This window comes from Pelodiscus sinensis, chromosome 28 (assembly GCF_049634645.1).
Source record: "Pelodiscus sinensis isolate JC-2024 chromosome 28, ASM4963464v1, whole genome shotgun sequence".
NCBI lineage: Eukaryota > Metazoa > Chordata > Testudines > Trionychidae > Pelodiscus > Pelodiscus sinensis.
The window spans coordinates 16,484,495-16,501,864 of record NC_134738.1 but is presented as its reverse complement, the minus strand read 5'-3'; the positions used below and the strand labels follow the sequence as shown (position 1 = coordinate 16,501,864).

At 41.9% G+C, this 17,370-nt stretch overlaps 1 protein-coding gene across 3 annotated transcripts; it reads right to left on the bottom strand.

Annotated features, from left to right (window-relative positions):
• Window positions 1–1,299: 1,299 nt before the first annotated feature.
• On the bottom strand, window positions 1,300–15,114 carry GOLGA7 (golgin A7). 3 transcript variants are annotated; one of them, XM_006113246.4, is made up of 6 exons: window positions 14,983–15,114; window positions 14,384–14,516; window positions 12,995–13,147; window positions 7,281–7,382; window positions 5,994–6,057; window positions 1,300–2,596 (listed from the first exon to the last, which is right to left on the bottom strand). In XM_006113246.4, the coding sequence occupies exons 2-5, from the start codon at window positions 14,492–14,494 to the stop codon at window positions 6,010–6,012; spliced, it is 414 nt and encodes a 137-aa protein (XP_006113308.1). In that variant the 5' UTR covers window positions 14,495–14,516; window positions 14,983–15,114; the 3' UTR covers window positions 1,300–2,596; window positions 5,994–6,009. The 3 variants fall into 3 exon arrangements, with proteins under 3 accessions (XP_006113308.1, XP_075767051.1, XP_075767052.1); XM_075910936.1 differs by having other exon boundaries at window positions 14,925–15,077; XM_075910937.1 differs by having other exon boundaries at window positions 14,384–14,511; window positions 14,925–15,054.
• Window positions 15,115–17,370: the final 2,256 nt, after the last annotated feature.

Genomic DNA, 17,370 nt, shown 5'->3' with positions numbered 1-17,370 from the left:
ACATTCTGTTTTTTGACCTTACTGTCTTCCATACAGGGAGGGGCTTTGCTATCTTCTAGAAACCTTCACACAAAACCAAGAAATGGTCATGCAGCACCTGAGAGAGTAACAAAAATGTTGATGGTATCATGAGCTTTCATGGTCACACCCCACTTCTTCAGATTCAGACTTTTAAGTTACATACTAACATGGCTAAACGCTATTCAGAGAGAAACCTATTTATGATTTCTGGATTGTAAAATATCCAACCTATCATTTATTCAGACATACAGAACAATTTTTACATTTGCTGAACTCCCTTGCTGTTCCTACTTTTAGGGAACAAACGTCACAAACTCTTGGAACTGCATCCAAAATTTGTAAATATCATCCAGTTGTAAGCAGTCTTATATAAAATACATTGATGTGCCCAGCCTGAGCTACAGTCAGCTCAGACATAGAAACATGTTGATTGAAACCTACATGGGCTCAACATGAGGTCATAAGAATGGCCATACTGGGTCAGACCAAAGGGCCAACTAGCCCAGTGTCTGGTCTTCTGATAGTGGCCAATGCCAGTTGTCCCAGAGGCAATGAACAGAACAGGAAATTATCAAGTGATTCCTTCCTTGTTACCCATTCCCAGCTTCTAACAGTCTAAGGACACTCTCTCTGCATCCTGGCTAATAGCCATTAACGGACCTATCCTCCACAGCATTATCTAGTTTTTTTGAACCCCATTAAAGTCCTGATCTTCACAACATCCCCGGCAAGGAATTTCACAGGTTGACTCTGCATTTCATGAAGAAATACTTTGTTTTAAACCTGATACCTATGAATTTCATCTGATGACCCCTAGTTCTTATGGGAACAAGTAAATAACTTTTCCTTATTTACTCTCTCAACATCAGTCATGATTTTATAGACCTCTATCAACTCCCCCCAGTATCTTTTCTAAGCTGAAAAGTCCCAGGCTTTTTAATCTCCCCTCATGTGGCAGCTGTTTTAAACCCCTAATAGTATGTGCTGCCCTTTTCTGAACTTTTTCCAATGCCAAGATATCTTTGAGATGAGGCGACCACATCTGTAAAGGTCTGATCACTAGTATTGCTGATAACATTTTATTTGTACAGAAACAAAAATCTGATGCTTTAACAGAAAGTAGCAAGTCCACCCTCATAATGCATAACATTCATTAGATTAATAAGGTAGCTGTGTAAGGGTATGCATCTTTTAGAATCTTGATGAGCAGCCACCTGTTTTACTGAGGGAGTTATTACTTGATTCATGTCAGTACAACAAAGTACAACGCAGACACAGTTTATTTAAGAAAAATTTACTAATCCATTAATATTTCTTCAAAATTATTGCAACAGGTCTGAAAAAGCAAACACACTGTTACAGCTTAGAAAAACAAGTATTTGTACAGTTAAAATATTAAACAAGACTCCAGGAAAAATAATCAGTGTATGAGGAAATTAGATCTGGAAGCTTTGACCCAGTATTAGCACCTACAGTACCACTGAAAGCAGAATACTCTGTTCTGGACAGTTGTCTTGTTTTGTAAATCCCTTAATTCCTTCCACAGGAAAGGATGATAGCTCTTAAAACAGAAGGACTCTGCTAATTTATGGCAAGGCTAGATAGAGAGTTCCCTCTAATAAGGGAGAAGGAAACAACAGAAAATTACACCAACTTGATTTGTAGGAAGTTTTACTCAGAAGATGCCCAAGTTATTTTAGCAGATGTTGCCAAGGAATGTTAATGCACAGGAAATACGACATACTGCAAAGGTTTACTCTTCAGCAGTTTGCCAGTGACTATCTTATATACTGCCTAGTACTTTGTCAAATCAAGTGTTCCTATAAATTATTTTAATAAAACAAGAAAGTTTATTACACTTCACATATTAAACATTAAGGGATAGTCGGGATGGTTACACGTATTGGTTCAGCATTCATTTTATTGTGCTTACACAGCTTAATGAAACAAGCGATAGAGCATTTCCTCTTAGGAATTTAGGACAATGCAATAACAATAGATTCTCACAGCAGCAGCAAAGCACCCAGCACTAATGTTAGCTTAGGAATAACCAGAATATGAAAACAGAAAGCATTTGCATAATTCCCAGAGCATCACCTCTGAAAACTTAAAATGCGCTATGCCTCAAGTCACTTCCTGCCAGGCAGAGGCACTCTGTACAACGGACATATCTACCCGCTTCCCTCCCCAAAAGGCTTTATGTGGAGTGAAGAATTTGTTTTTGAAAATGCCTGTGCCCCTAAAGTCAGACTTGTTGCTTTCTAAAGTGTCTGATGTGCATGAAAGCCCAAGAGGCTGGGGAGGAACAGTACTGCTCTCACATTGCTGATTTGCCAGCTAATTTGAAGGGCACTGCCTTTTCCTTGGGAGTTAAGATAATCCCATCACCTGAAGCTTGCCATAAAGACACAAAATGGATGCTGACCGGCCAGAGGGTCACCCCATGTGGAGTAGAATTCTAGGAAATTAGTCCTTTGGTGGATGGCACCATGGATCTGGCAACAGAGAGGAATGATGCTCTAGACAGGAGGTAGGTGAACCTTCTGGTACAGCAAGTCCACCACTAAGCTGGGTGCTAGAAAACAAGACAGAACAAGTTAAACTTCTGCTATGGCATCTACAAGCAATCAGCCACCCAATGATGCAAGGCAGCCAGGAGAGTTTAATTTAAGGAACAAGATTAAAGAGATTTGGAACCATCACATGGTGAAACAGCTACCTCTGTGGTCACAAGATTTCCCTTCCATTATCACAGCATTCTTCAGCAGCCCTGCAAATTATCAGCTACACCCAATGAGGCTTTACCCATTGGTTCTGGGCTCCATTTAATGTCCAGATGTCCACACACTCTCAAAAAGGTAAACAAAGTTTCCAGGTAAGGCTTCCTTCTGCAGGTCACTGTTCCTTCCTTAAGCTTCCCTAGCCACGCACACTCAGAACCACTGGCTGGTTTTACTCACTCCCTTCCCAGGGCTGGCTGTTCCCAAGCCTCTGACCCTTAAAGGGCAGCCCCTATTACACCTCCCTATTTCCCTTGTAACTCTCTTGGAGCAGGGGACGTCTGTACTTTTTTGTATGGCACTTTGGCTCTACCACAAAACAAAATAATGTGTCCAGGTTTAAGGAATGGCTGTAAAGTGTTTTGGAAGCCAGTAAGGATTCCAATTATGTGTTTTTAAAATCAATGCAAATTAATCCAATTTTCATAATTGAACACTGACTATTTTCAGCAGCTTTGGGGAAAGACACCTGGATAGTTTGGGTATGCAGAGTGGGACGACACGACCACACTTTGCTGGGGAAGGTTACTGTGGCACAAAGAACAGATAGGCACTTAATTTCACTTCCCTTTTGTGCCTCCGAAAACGTGCCCAAGAGGCCTGCAAGAAGATTCAGAAGCACCAGTCAGGAATCTGTCAGATCATGGCCTCTCCAGTCAAAACAGTAATTAATGCTAATGTGTCTAGACAGTTGGAGTAGTCAGTGTGTACTGGTAAGAGTTACTGACAATTTGCATCTCTACTCCTAGCACTGGCATGTAACATGCAAGCTGCTGGGAGTTACTAGCTAGCAGGACTGCAATAAAGCAACTGATATTGATTGTGGAGTAAGTTCAGAGTTGGACTCCCTGCCCAATGAATTTCGATGGACCATGGAATCAGCATTCCAATAGCAGCAATACTTGTGAGTTATTCTGAATTTACAGCGTGTTGCTGAAATCACACTGACCTAAAGTGCATTCTGTTTTCAATCAGAGGCATATTCCCTGCTGTTCTAGATTCTTTTACTAAACTATGTAGCCCACATGCACTACTCAGACTGCTTAGGAGACTTTGCAGGCTACAGGTTGGGGGTGCTGTTGGTTTAAATTTGGGAAGACAGATAATTAATAAAGCCTTTGTTCTACATTGGGCATGCTCCTGATACATGGCTTCAAAAACAAAGTTATGCTGAACAAAAATATTTGCAATTCATGAAACTATCCAGAAGTTCCCACTGTAAATCTTTTCCCATTTTAGAAATTTCACAGTTGTTTTAACTTTGATAGAGTAGGCTCTTGTGTGTAATTGCTCAAACCCCATACCACCTAGGAAAAACATTCTGTTTAGCAATAATAGTTGTGAAATGAGTCATGACAAATGGATTGTGCCAAGTAGATGCAGCTGCAATTGATAAAACACCAACTTATTCCCAATGGCAGAAACAAAAACCACATAGTATATCAGGCCCCAGAGTGCTAATAACTAGAGCAATTGGTGTGGACATTCTAAATCGGAAGTCATCTCTAAGAAACACATTGTTACAGTGCTACTCCAGTATTCCACAGCTTATTCTTTTAGCTGCACAATATTCAGCCTCCTGCTCTAGGAAAGTTTCCTGTCACGGTGTGGTGAGCCTCTCAGGGCTTTGTCTACACATACAGCACTGCGGCAGCATAGATGCAGTTGTGTTGCTGTAGTCTTAGTGGAGATGCTACCTAAGCTGTGGCGTAGATATTCCACCTCCCTGAAAGGCAGTAGCTATGTCAACATTTGAAGCCCTCCCATCAATATAGCACTGTCTATATCAGGACTTCAGTCACTATAACAGTATTACTTGGGGTGTAGATTTTCTATACCCCTAGTGATGTAGTTATACTAACGTAAGCCTGTAGAGTAGATCGAGACCCAGGGTTTGTCTTTGTAGTGCTTAGTGCCCATTAGAGGGGTATGATTTGCAGAGAGCTCTAACATGCTGTAGATTCTGCTGCGGAAACTGAACGATATCCAGACTATGTTAATGCAAATGAGGTTACCTCATAGTTCATACTGGCAGAGTTTCCATGGGGCATGTTACTCACATGTGATGTGTAAAGCTCCAATATGCTTTATATACAGTGTTGACAAGCCTCAGTGGAGAAAGCCCTGTAGGCAGAGGTCATTCCCTAGAGGCTCCCAGCAAAGCAAAGGAGGGAAGAGCACTGGGGGAATTTCGCATCACATAGAATTTGGTTTCTGCTCAGGATAACATACTTTGCACTGAGACAGTGCCTCCCACCTAAGGATCTCAAAGTGCATTACAAAGCTGTGATGTGTCACAACTATGTGCGTGCATGCGTGACTTCAACCAGTCCTGAACACAGCCATGGTAGCAGTGGACAGGAACTGAATACCCCAGGCCAGTTGGAACTAAAGGGTGACACTAATGAAGGTGAGGTGTCACTGCTCCACTTGGAATCCAAGTCAGCATACTGGGCTCAATATCTTGACTCCTACGAAAAGTGCCAGAGGAAGCTTTAAGCAGAAGATGGCAGCTCCAGCCACAGTGTCCCTACTCTTACGCTATGGCTTTGGTTCCACACGGACTCAGGGTAGCAAGCAGCACCACAGCATTGACTAAACCCTCAATAGCACATCTTGCAGCACCTGGGTTTTTCTTAGTCATCTCCCACTCAAGTACTGATCTTGGCTGACACTGCAGTCACACGAAGCTAAGTCGTAGGGTGATTGGCATGTTAGACTGAATGGGAGTCCCACATCACCTTAGGCCATCCATAAGAGTCACTTTGAAATCCAGAATAGCCATTTAAACAGTGATTAATTCAACTGTTGCTTTTTAAACAGGATTGTTCAAGTTCTGCACTGTTCAGAAGAACTGTGATCTATCAAACCTGAAAGATAATGATTTTTGATGCATTATGGCATAAATTACATTTAAGTTTACGCAAGTAATTAAATCTGGATTTCATCAGGGTTAAATGTAGTGTCATCTGAAATACATTATCATTCAGGGCATACTGCCAAGTATTGATGTTTTTACAACTTCCACTGGGATTTAAAAATCTAACCCACGCATAAGATGTATTTAAAAAGCCTCATGATTACAGGCAGTGGTTGGATAAACATTCAGTCTCAGCAGGGGAAAAGACCTGCCTCTTCTGAATGTACAGAAGCAGGTCATGGACCTAACATCTATGCAAAGTTAACAGTTACCTTAGACGCCTTTGTTTTATCTTCCACTGTTCATACTTCTGTCTTCGTAAATGGTAATTTCAATCTGCACAGCATGGCTGTTAAGAAAACATGCTATAAAAAAATCATGGAGCTAAAATAGGCAAGTCAAACAAAGCAAGGCAGTGGAGCATTTGATCTTTCAGCCTAACATCTGCCATTAAGAAAGAGAATTTTGCTAAATTTCTGAACTACAGAAAGCAAAACAGTCTTTGTGGCTTTTGGCTCTGCATTCTGGCCTGTGTTATAACTTCCCTTTAGACAAAAACGCCTGTTTGGAGGCATACAGACTTTGTAATATTGCAGTGAAGTTGTTAACAGTCTTATGAACAAACAGCTTGGCCCATTACACACATTTTTGTTTTGCACTCTTCTACTGTTCAATCATTAATCCAATCTCCAAATTAAAATCACTATTTATATGCCTGTTTACCAAATACAAGTAATTTTTCTGTATTTACGGAAAATACAGCACATCAAGGGTAATGAAATTACACAACTGACAACTAAGTTATTTAGGCAACTATTCAGATAAGCCCAAGAGACTGCAGTTAGTTAGGACGACAACTCACCACACACTATGAGTCTATGCATTGCAAAGGGGCTTCAAGTTCAGAACTCTTGACAGATGAAATGCATTACTCATACTTCCCCTTTTATTGCTACAAGATGCCCTCTCAACCACCAAGAAAAATGGTAATTAGAATGCTAAGCCATTTGCACTGAGGTCCACAGCCCAGAAGAAAAGTTGTAGAGAGAACAGCTGTAGCCAAGAACAAACTCCAGTGTGACAGACCTCACTTCTCAGGCAGGTGGTGGTTGAAATTTTACCATAGGCACCAGGTGGGAGCAACAATGTATTGTTCCTAAGCCAAGATCAACATTTAAAATATTTCTACAGAGCATTTACGTTCCATGTTTTATTTCTGTTAGGAAGACCGTTAGCCTTTCTAAATGGCTAAGTTGCATCTTCCAGAGGTAGCAGAGTTTGAAGGAAGATAACAGCACCTTTCTAAGAAAGATTTTTAAATAAAATATGATGAATGTGATAAGAGACTTTCTAAACAGATAGTAATTTTATCCTAAAAGCCTGGGAGGAACGGCTGGGTACGTTACATACCAGATGTTATAACACCCAAGGAGTGTTCATTTTATAAAGTCACAGAATCAGAGTGCCTGCAGCGTGTCATGCAGCCTCTGAGGTAAGATGCACTATTACTGCTTTGAGGAGAGAATTCATAAGAGGATTAAGAATCCATAAAAAGATACAACTCTTAGTCCTCTCTCAATGGGATCCGTCAAGAGGAGGCCCTGGGGTGCGTAGATCTTCTCATTCTGTTCCTGAATGAATTTGGCAATTTTCTTAAGAACCTGGTGACAGAACACACAGACTTTACAGTTTCTGTTTGAGTTTCCACATCAACCTTCCTTTAAAAGCCCCCATCTATACTACAAACACAGCCAGGTCAGGCAAGACCTAACTACACAGCTCCACTAGAATGTAACTGGGATTACCGCCCCCTGCATAACCAGGCTATTATTTTTCATCCCCCCTCCCACGCCCTAGGAGTGGGAGGGAAGAATACATGGATGGTATTTGTCTATACCAGCACTGAAACTATATTGCAACTAGGTCATGAAACAGCTGTAATGTAACAAGACTCTCTGACGGTTCATTTGTATAAGAGTTGAATATAGGTTATAGCACTATGCAGGTCTCTTTTCCAGGCTATGAAAATATGCTGTTTAAATTACCGCACAAGCCATTTGCTTACTGTATGTCATGGTGTGACTCAGAGAGAAGAGGCCCCTTTCAATGTCTATTTCCATTAATAACAGACTGCAAATACAAAGTGCTGATCTTAACTACTCCAAAAATAAGCCCCCCCCCCCATGCTGCTTCTACAGTGTCAGAAAGTTCAAGGCCAGAGAGACAATTAAATCACGTAGGCAGACTTGTGTCTCACAGGACATTAAATTTCACCCAGTTACCCCTGTGTAGAGCTAACAACTTTGTATCTGGCTAAAGCATAACTTCCTGAAAGGCACCTAGATGTGAAGACTCCAGCATTTCACATGGTAGTTTGTTCCGGTGGTTAATCATCCTCACTGCTAAGCCTTATTTCTAAATTTAATTTGTCTGGTTTCAGCTTCCAGAAAGTGGTTCCTGTGATCTATTTCTTCACTATATTAAGGAACCCTTTAGCACATAGTATTTTCTCCCCAAGAATATACTTAACACACTAATCAAGTTCTCTCTCAATCTTCTTTTGTGACAAGGTAGTTTAAACTCTTATGTTTCTTACCATAAGGAATTTTTGCCAGTCCTCAAATCATTTTTGCTGATCTTTTCTGCATCTGCTCCAATTTTTCAACATGCCTTTAAAAGCTGACATTAGACCTGTACATAGCATTCTAGTATCAGACTTACCAGTGCCACATTCAGAGATAAAGAAATCACCTCTGTGCTCTTATTTACTACACCCCTCTTCATACATCCAAGGGACCACGTTAGCCCCCTTTGTCAGAGCACTGCACTGCAAGACTCATGTTCAGTTGCCTGTCCATTATGGAGTCATTTCCTTCCAGAATACAGCCCCTCCTGCATGCAGGGATGGCTTGCATTCCTTATTCCTAGATGCATTTAAACTATAATAAAAATTCAAAGTTATGTATTTTGTTTGAATGGGCCGAGGTTACTAAGTGATACAGATCATGCTGTGGGACTGCTCTGTACTCAATTTAATATGCCATCAATCTTTGTGTCATCCACACCTTGGATCAGTAGTGTTTGCGTTTTCTTCTAGATTACTAATGAAAATACTGTAAAGCATCAGTCCTTCGTTGAGCCATTTGTTCTACTCTGCCAGTCCAACAACAGTCTATTTACTGGCTAGTATTCGTCTCCCCCATCCTCAGCAATAGCATCTTTGAGCTTTTGTCTCCTAATCCAACAAGTACTGCTGCATTACACATGTGGGAAGACATTACACATGTATGAGGGAGGGCAGTTTTGAAGGGGTTGAATTCTGCTGGTTGCTGGGTGGGATGTCAAACTTCTATTTGAGTCTACATTTTGTTCTAACAAGTTAGGATACCTGTTGCCTTGGATGTCTGCTTTATTTCTGTAAAAGTCCAAACAAAACATGTCCTCTGATGAACAATGTAGCTATCACTTTTCCTTGGATGAATGTCACCTTTGTGATGTACCAGTTGTCACCTGTTTGAACAGCATGACTCCCAAGTCATTATTCCCTTTAAATGAATTCTGCACATTAGCACAGAGCTCTGCTCCAGTGAAATATTGTCTGGGGCAAGTGCCAACTTGAGTATCTGGCCTATGTGTAAGCAAGGCAAACAGACTGCATTAGCTTTATATAGCACAATTTCCAAATGCTTTGATCCAAATAGTTCATACATTGATTACTAAAGTCAAAACAGAACGAACACACACACACACACTTCTTGCTTTGTACATGCTCAGTCTACTTTGCTGCAAGATCGGACACTGAGAAGTTAGGGGACAGGCTCTCTGGCAGATAGTGATGCTTTCGTCACTCCCAAATTTATTTCTATAGTGAAAACTAACTTCATATACATAATCCACTGAAAGCTATTTGATTAAAAAAAAAAAAAAAAAAAAAAAAAAAAGATCAAAGCCAGCTTTTGCAGGTGACTAAGCTCCAACATTACTAGTCCTACCAGCTTTCTGGTATTTCCGCCACTGCTGAGTCATGCACCTATTTAAATACTTCAGAAACCTTAGGAAGAAAGGTGGGAAAATAAACTGAGGGAAGGGCTTGAACATAAAAATACCAGAGTGGAAATCCTCAGCCTGCATATATATATTGGGTCAAGAAAAGTTTAAATACTTTGAGATGTCAGATCTTATAGTCACCAGCAGGGATCATTAGATAATCTAGTTTGACTTCCTGTCTTACATAGGCCACAGAATTTCACCCAGTTACTTATGAATGGAGCCCTATAACTTGCGTTTGACTAAAAGCATAACTTCCAGAAAGACATCCAGATTAGGACCAAAGGAAGTAAATTCACCGAGGTCACATTAATATAAAGGTCTGCAAAATGCAGCTTACTTCTGGAAATTCAGATTATATGTTTGTATAAAGCAAGGAGTATCTTGTTTTAAGAGAACAGACTATGCACAGTAACAGCAGAAAGCCAATACAACCTCCAAAACAGTCTTAGTTGAGTGACTTTTATATTTTATTAGCAGTGTGAAGTTTCACTTTGGTCTCTCTTACACACTGCTCCTTCAGATTTATCGGAACCTCCCGACGTTTCAGTTCAGGAAGCTTTTACTAGTCAGAGTTTTGTTTCTTATCTCTGAATGGGTACCTGTCAGCCCTCTTCAAACAAATAATGGAAGCAAGTAAGCCATAAAGATATCCAGCTCAGATCTCTTCAACACTCCCATTTCCTACTCAGTCAAGCTGCAAGAAGTGGAAACTAGAGATGTCATATCCATCTCCACAATCCATTACTATTTGAGTTTGTCACAAAATGACTGCATGACTGATTTCAAATAAAGAATTCCTGAAATGCAGCCATCTATAAATCTACTAAAGGGTTACTACAAGAGACACACCAGTTCAGTTTAATCAAATTTAAGTTTTGATGGATGAGCTTTCTGGCGAGGTTTTAGCTGCAATATTATGTATTTAGAATGCTATTCTGATTAAAGAAAATGACAAGATGATTACATTATGGAAATCTACCTTATCTTGAGAGTGTCAAATTATTTATAAAAATAACTAGATATTCAAACAAGTTACAGAGTATAGTGCAATAAGTCACAAGTCAAGAAAGAGTGAGTCATAAGAATTAATCATCTCTTTGAACTGTTCTCATTAGCATGACCATAAATGCTGCATTTTCCAAGGAGATTTGAAGTTATCTGCCTTGCCATCCCTACTCTATCTAGTTCAGTTATAAAAAGACATTTCAGCTGGTGTCAGCCCAATCTTCAAAAAAAAAAAAAAAAGAAAAAAAAATCACTCTTCTTACATAAGGTGAGCCAAAGATATCTAGCTAAATAAAATACTGCAAACCAGCACTATTTATCACCCTGCTCAGAAGGGATGATAAAGGGTTCTGTTAATATATAATTACAGCAGTAATCTTGAGCAGAATTGTTTGAAACATGTTTTTATTTCAAGTCAGTAATATTAAATCAGACTTCTTTACACTCATTTAATCCAAAGGAATGATGAATGTATTCACATATTGACTTGGCTATCTACTCATTGGCTTTGTAAACACAAAGGCTGTGTCTAGACTGGCAAGTTTTTCTGCAAAATCATCTGCTTTTGTGGAAAAACTTGCCAGCTGTCTACACTGGCCGCTTGAATTTCCGGAAAAGCACTGACGATCTCATGTAAGATCGTCAGTGCTTTTCCGGAAATACTATGCTGCTCCCGTTCGGGCAAAAGTCTTTTTCCGAAAGACTTTTGCGCAAAAGGGCCAGTGTAGACAGTACAGTAGTTTTCTGCAAAAAAGCCCCGATCGCGAAAATGGCAATTGGGGCTTTTTTGCGGAAAACCGCGTCTAGATTGGCCACGGACGCTTTTCCGCAAAAAGTGCTTTTGCGGAAAAGCATCCTGCCAATCTAGATGTGCTTTTCCGAAAATGCTTTTAACGGAAAAGTTTTCCGTTAAAAGTGTTTTCGGAAAATCATGCCAGTGTAGACGTAGCCAAAGAGCACAAAATAAAGAAGAACTGACAGTATTAAATACAGACTACATATGTAAGTGTGTACACATGGAGGTGTGACAAGTATGTATGACTTCTAGCTCTTCAAGCTAGTATGTCATGGTGTTTAAAAATGAAGCTCTTCATTTTTAAAGAGAAACTATCAGAACAACATTTTTATAATTTTAGAATGATCTCGTGGTTCACCAAAAGACTGGAAATCAGCAGTTCTGCATGAGACAAACCTATACTTGATTTGACCTAAATAATGGGCATAATATTGATTTCACAAGAAGGGCAAATGGACTAATCTGATGCTCATGAAGAAACTGGGTTTTATTTGGAAATATTTGCATGGGTGTTAGATTGTTCCCTTAGTGAATGCTTACCTGGAGCTTGGAAAAGTCTCAAATAGAGGGTACTGTATAGATATGTGCGAGAGGTAGATTTGGAGTAGTTATAGCCCACCATTCTCTAGCTTAACATCTCACCTAAACCCAAACATAAAGAAGACAAGCAGTAAAATGGTAAGATGCAGCAGAAGATGCTGAAAGGTAGGGTAAGATGCAGCAGAAGATGCTGAAAGGTAGGCTAAGAGCAGCCTGAACTCCTGAGGATTTGTGGAAGCAAATGGAACACAGGGACTAGTATTTAGTAGGGAATCAGGAATCTTTCTTGAGCTACAGAGCTGTGAAGCAACTCTCTTGATTATTAATCTCTATGGGATTAAATTGCTGAAAATTTGGTGTAAAACTCGCCAGTTTAGTGATTGCCTAATGGATTTTAAAAATGAAACATAATTGGATTTAGAAACAGTCCTACCAACTTGACACTATATGACTGATTAGTCAAAGATATATTTTTCAACTAATTAATTCTTTGACTAAAACGGCACACTATTTTTCTATGGTTATGTATAGTTTACCCTAGCAGCAGGTGATCACTTCCCGCATCTGGAAAATGACATATTTCTTTGTTACTCTCCAACCAGTGACTGAAGCTGGCATTTATTTCAAATATATGCTTATAATTCTCAGGTAGCTGAGTCTGTGCTCTCACTGATATGTCCCAGTATTTTCAGGAAGCTAGGCTAGCAGGTGAAAGCTTATTCTGTATTTGTACTATAGTAATGAACGAGGCTGTCATAAGAGAAAACCTTAGAAATAAAGTTAGAAGCTAAAGCACCTCTGCTGATGTACATAAAAAGTTATGATCCAACATTGTGATTTTCATTTGCTTTAAGTTAATTGCATGAAAGGTAACAGGCTCACCTTTTCATAATGTGTCTCCATGCACAAAAAGATAGTGTAAGCAGTCAGACAGGCCAAACATCCTTCAAGATAAGATTGACCCCCAAGCTTCTCAGCTTCTGCATAAAGGTTATTTAGAGTTTGAACTGTCTCTTCAAACTGCTGCCTATCGATCTGCAAAAGATTGACAGTAAATTGCTTAGTCAGAACTCAATCCCTAAAGCAAAGATGTACCTTCTGTGTAGAACATTCTTAATCACCAGTGTATCACCTACATCCAATTAGCTTCAAGCACAACATGGAGAACCAAGGTTGTGTTCTGGTACAGAAGGACCTCTGTGTATCATAGCTGCTATTTAACCCAATGCTAAGTGATTTAAAGTTACTAGATCAAATGTGTATTCCCATATTACACATTTACAGCCCTTATTTAAGCTGTGTTGTGTGTACAGTATTAGATTCAAAGTACAACCTACTTGGAAACTGTTGACCTGGAGTAGGGATACAAAAGTGTAACCATTTAAATGATTAGCCTACAAACTTCATCTTATTGGTTTTGGTTAGAGTTACACACAGGCTTCTTGGGAGATTCTGCAATGCATGCCACTGGTGTAACCACTAGGATTTTTAGCTGTTACATGGTTATGTTTTTAAACGAGTTTTTACATTCCTAATCTGGAGGGTGAGGTCCTCTAGATTTCAAAAATAAATTATTCGCAGGGGACATGGGTTAAACTAAACCTCATATGCTCTGACTAAGGCCTTGACTATTTTGCATTATTATGACAGAGTTGATCACTAATAACATTAACAAGGAAAGCTAAGGTGATTAGTGTTCCATACAGGACAGGCAAGAAGCAAAAAGCCCCAGAAGTGACATTTACTAGCCATAGAAGACAAGCACAACTGGCAAGAAGCATTTTCTTTCTAGCTTAATAAAATATCACAATTGCCAGCAACACAATGAAAGGAAGCACTTGTAAAGCCATGTAAATGCAAGTTCAACAAAAGAGTCCTCTCACCATCAGACAGGACTGTGGTAGAGAATACATACTTTTTCACTGACATAAGAGATGTAATTGATGATACAGTTAAAAGGGACACCTTTCCTCAGGATTACAGAGAGCATAAAAAACAAATGACTTCTAAACATGGTCAATAACAAAAGAGAGGAGCAGATAAGTCAGAATTTATACAAATGAACCACATTTTCACTTCTTTATAAAAAATAAACATGCCTTTGATGTGCTTTAAAAAAAAAGTTATGTTCCTTTGCGTGCTAAAGACCACAAATCTCAGGTACACAGCAGGTAAGCTCTCAGGTCAGCCATGTGCAGCTAGCTCAGGACTTCAATCATTCCTAATTCAATCATTCATACAATCCCAGATAAATTAAAACAAAGCTTTTACCCTGTTTTCTAACTCTGGGGGAAACTTGGTCTGGAACTGGCACCTGGTGCCGCTACTGTAGTCTCTCTGGACAAACACTTTACCAGAAACAGGTGCCTGCTGCGGCCGCATCGCACAGGTAGAACTGGCTGTTCTAGGAGAAGAAACAGAGTCGAATGCATTACATGGTCACCAGAAGCACCCTACAGCTCAGAAATACACCAAACTGCCCCCACACCTGAAGCCCCTCCATAGCTTCAAGGCAGCTGTTAGACTGTCACAGCTTGGCCCTGGCCCAGGGCTCACTCTGGGGTCCCATCCCCACAGCCCGCCCGAGACACCAACTCCCCCCACCCCCAGAACTCCCCACGCCCACGGACCCACCCCATCCCAAACTCCCCCCCCCACATTTCACCCACACTCCCCCCCGTCCCAGCCTCCGCCCCACCGCCAGGATCCAGCCCACCCCGCCCCAACCCCCCGGGCCGGACATCCCCGCCCACGCACTCCCGCCCCCGGCTTCAACGCCCTTCCTGAGGCGCTTCCCGGCCCCCACCCTTACAGACAAAGCCAGGCCCCTGCTCCCTCCGCTTCAGCGGCCGTCGAGCTCCCTCCCTTACGACTGCCGTAAAAGCACCACCCCAGTTTCGCTGAAAGCCGTAAGTGAGCAGCGAAGCCACTTAGAGGAGTCATGCGCATGCGCTGCTGCCAGGTCGCGCGACAGGCGAGTACGTTGGCCTATTGTGCGCGTGCGTCAGTTTCTGCGCCGGGAAAAGATTCTGCACATGCGCTATTCTGCTCAGGGGCGGGGGGTCTTCGTGCTGACGAGGCCCGCAGGGCCCGTTTGGCGCCTCAGGGCTCACGCGGCAGCAGAGCTCCTTGTCATGGCACGGTCAGAGGTACGGCCCGGTCTGTGGTACTGCCGCCTCGTGGCAGAGCCCCCCCACGGCACGGTCTGTGGTGTGGTCTCCCTCCCTGTGCCACACCCCGGTCTGTGCTGTGCCCCCCCTTTTCTGTGCTACGGCCCCTCCTCCTGGTACAGCCCTTCCCCCCCCCGCGGCATGATCAATGGTACCATCTCTGTGGCATGGCCTCCCACAGCAAAGTTAGTGGTACAGTCCCCCTGTCCTGTGGCGTGGCCCCCCCCATTGCATGGTCAGTGGTTCAGCCCCCCCCCCCATGGCACAGTCTGTGGCATGGCCTTTCCCATCTGTGCACAGCCCAGTGGCACGGTCTCTGCTGGCTCGCTCTTCCCATGGCTCGTTCCGTGGCAGTGCCCCTTACCCAGACAAAAGGCAGGACCATGCAGCACTTTAAAGACTAACAAGATGGTTATTAGGTGAGGAGCTTTCGTGGGCCAGACCCACTTCCTCAGAGCCCACGAAAGCTCATCGCCTAATAACCGTCTTGTTAGTCGTTAAAGTGCTGCATGGTCCTGTCTTGGCTGCATCTCTAGCACTACCTTACCTGAGAGTCATTTGAAAGGTGAATGCAGACTGATATTGTGGTATTTAGCTGGATGTCTCCATTCCCTCCTCTGATTTTGATCAAATTCTATTTTTGCTCTGGCAAGAAATTTAGTAAGCATTCAGAAATTTAGTACTCTTTTTTTTCAAAGTGCAGTGGAAACAGAGGCCGCAGTTCACAACAGTGTGAAAGAATCATATTTGATCATAATATTTAATTTCTTACTGTTTTATTGTCATTGATTGTGACTGATTTTTAACAAAGGCTTTAGATGTGATACTGGCAATTACAGGCTGGTAAGCTTAAACCTCAGCTTGGAGAAAATTGGTTGAAACTATAGTGAAACAATAGTAAATATCATAATGACACTGCCTAATTCTGTGAGAACATGCCGGTCGCCCCATCTAATATATATATATATTAGAACTGGAAAAAGTGCGGAGAAGGATATCAAAAGTGATAAGGAGAATGATCCTACACGTAGATTAATACAATTTGTTGCGGAAGAGTCAACATGGCTTTTGTAAAGGGAAATCATGTCTCACCAATCGGTTAAAATTCTTTGAGGGATTAGCAGTCATGGACAAGTGAGAATCAGTGGATATAGTTTGTACTTGGATTTTCAGAGAACCATTGACGAGGTCTCTTGCCAAAGGCTCTTAAGCAAAGTAAGTAATCATTGGAAAAGAGGGAAGGTACTGTCATGGATTAGTTATTGGTTAAAATTGTATGAGAACATGCTTGCATTACTTGGGGGAGAGAGCTTTGTGCAATGGGGGTGAAAAGGGAGCAGATTGGAGGCAGGGCATTGGGGAAGGGGTGGAATGGGGCCTTTTTGAGTCTGTAGAGTCACATTTTTTCACTTTTCTCTGCAACCATAAGATCTGGATACTATTTTTTCAATGAAAGTGGAGGCTCTCCCATAATTATGTAACGCTAGGAGCTGGGAATTTAAATCATCAAATGTTGTGAGATTTGTAATAAACTTATGAGCATTTCAAACACTGTGTTTTTGATATGGACTAAAGGGACTAGGAGCCATATGTGCTCCAGGGCTGGAGCACCCATGAAGAAGCATTGGTGGGTGCTGACCACCTATTGACAGCCACCTATCAGCTCTCCCCATCCCCCAGCGTAGCCTGCCTGACAGTGGGAGGGGATCAGTGCTTCCCTCTCCCTCCCCACACCTCCCGCCTGCTGTGATCAGTTATTTGCAGCATTTGGAGGCTGGGTGAAGGGAACGAAGAAGCAGCGCGCTGGAGGAAAGGGACAGAACTGGGCAGGAAGAGTCAGGGTGGGGGTGGAGCAGGGGTGGGAAGAGGCAGGATGGGGTTGGAGCTTTGGTGGAAGGCATGGAGTTGGAGCAGGGTTGGGGCAGAACTAGGGGCTGTGCTGGAGAGGCCTCTGTCTGAGGGGAGTTTGGACCCCCCGTGGACAGGCGCTGCTGCTTCACAGGAGCCTCTGTCCGCCATGTGCCCAGGGTTGCTGTCTACAGAGGCTGCTCTGGGGGATGCTGGAGCAGCGCCTCTGTCTGCGGGGAG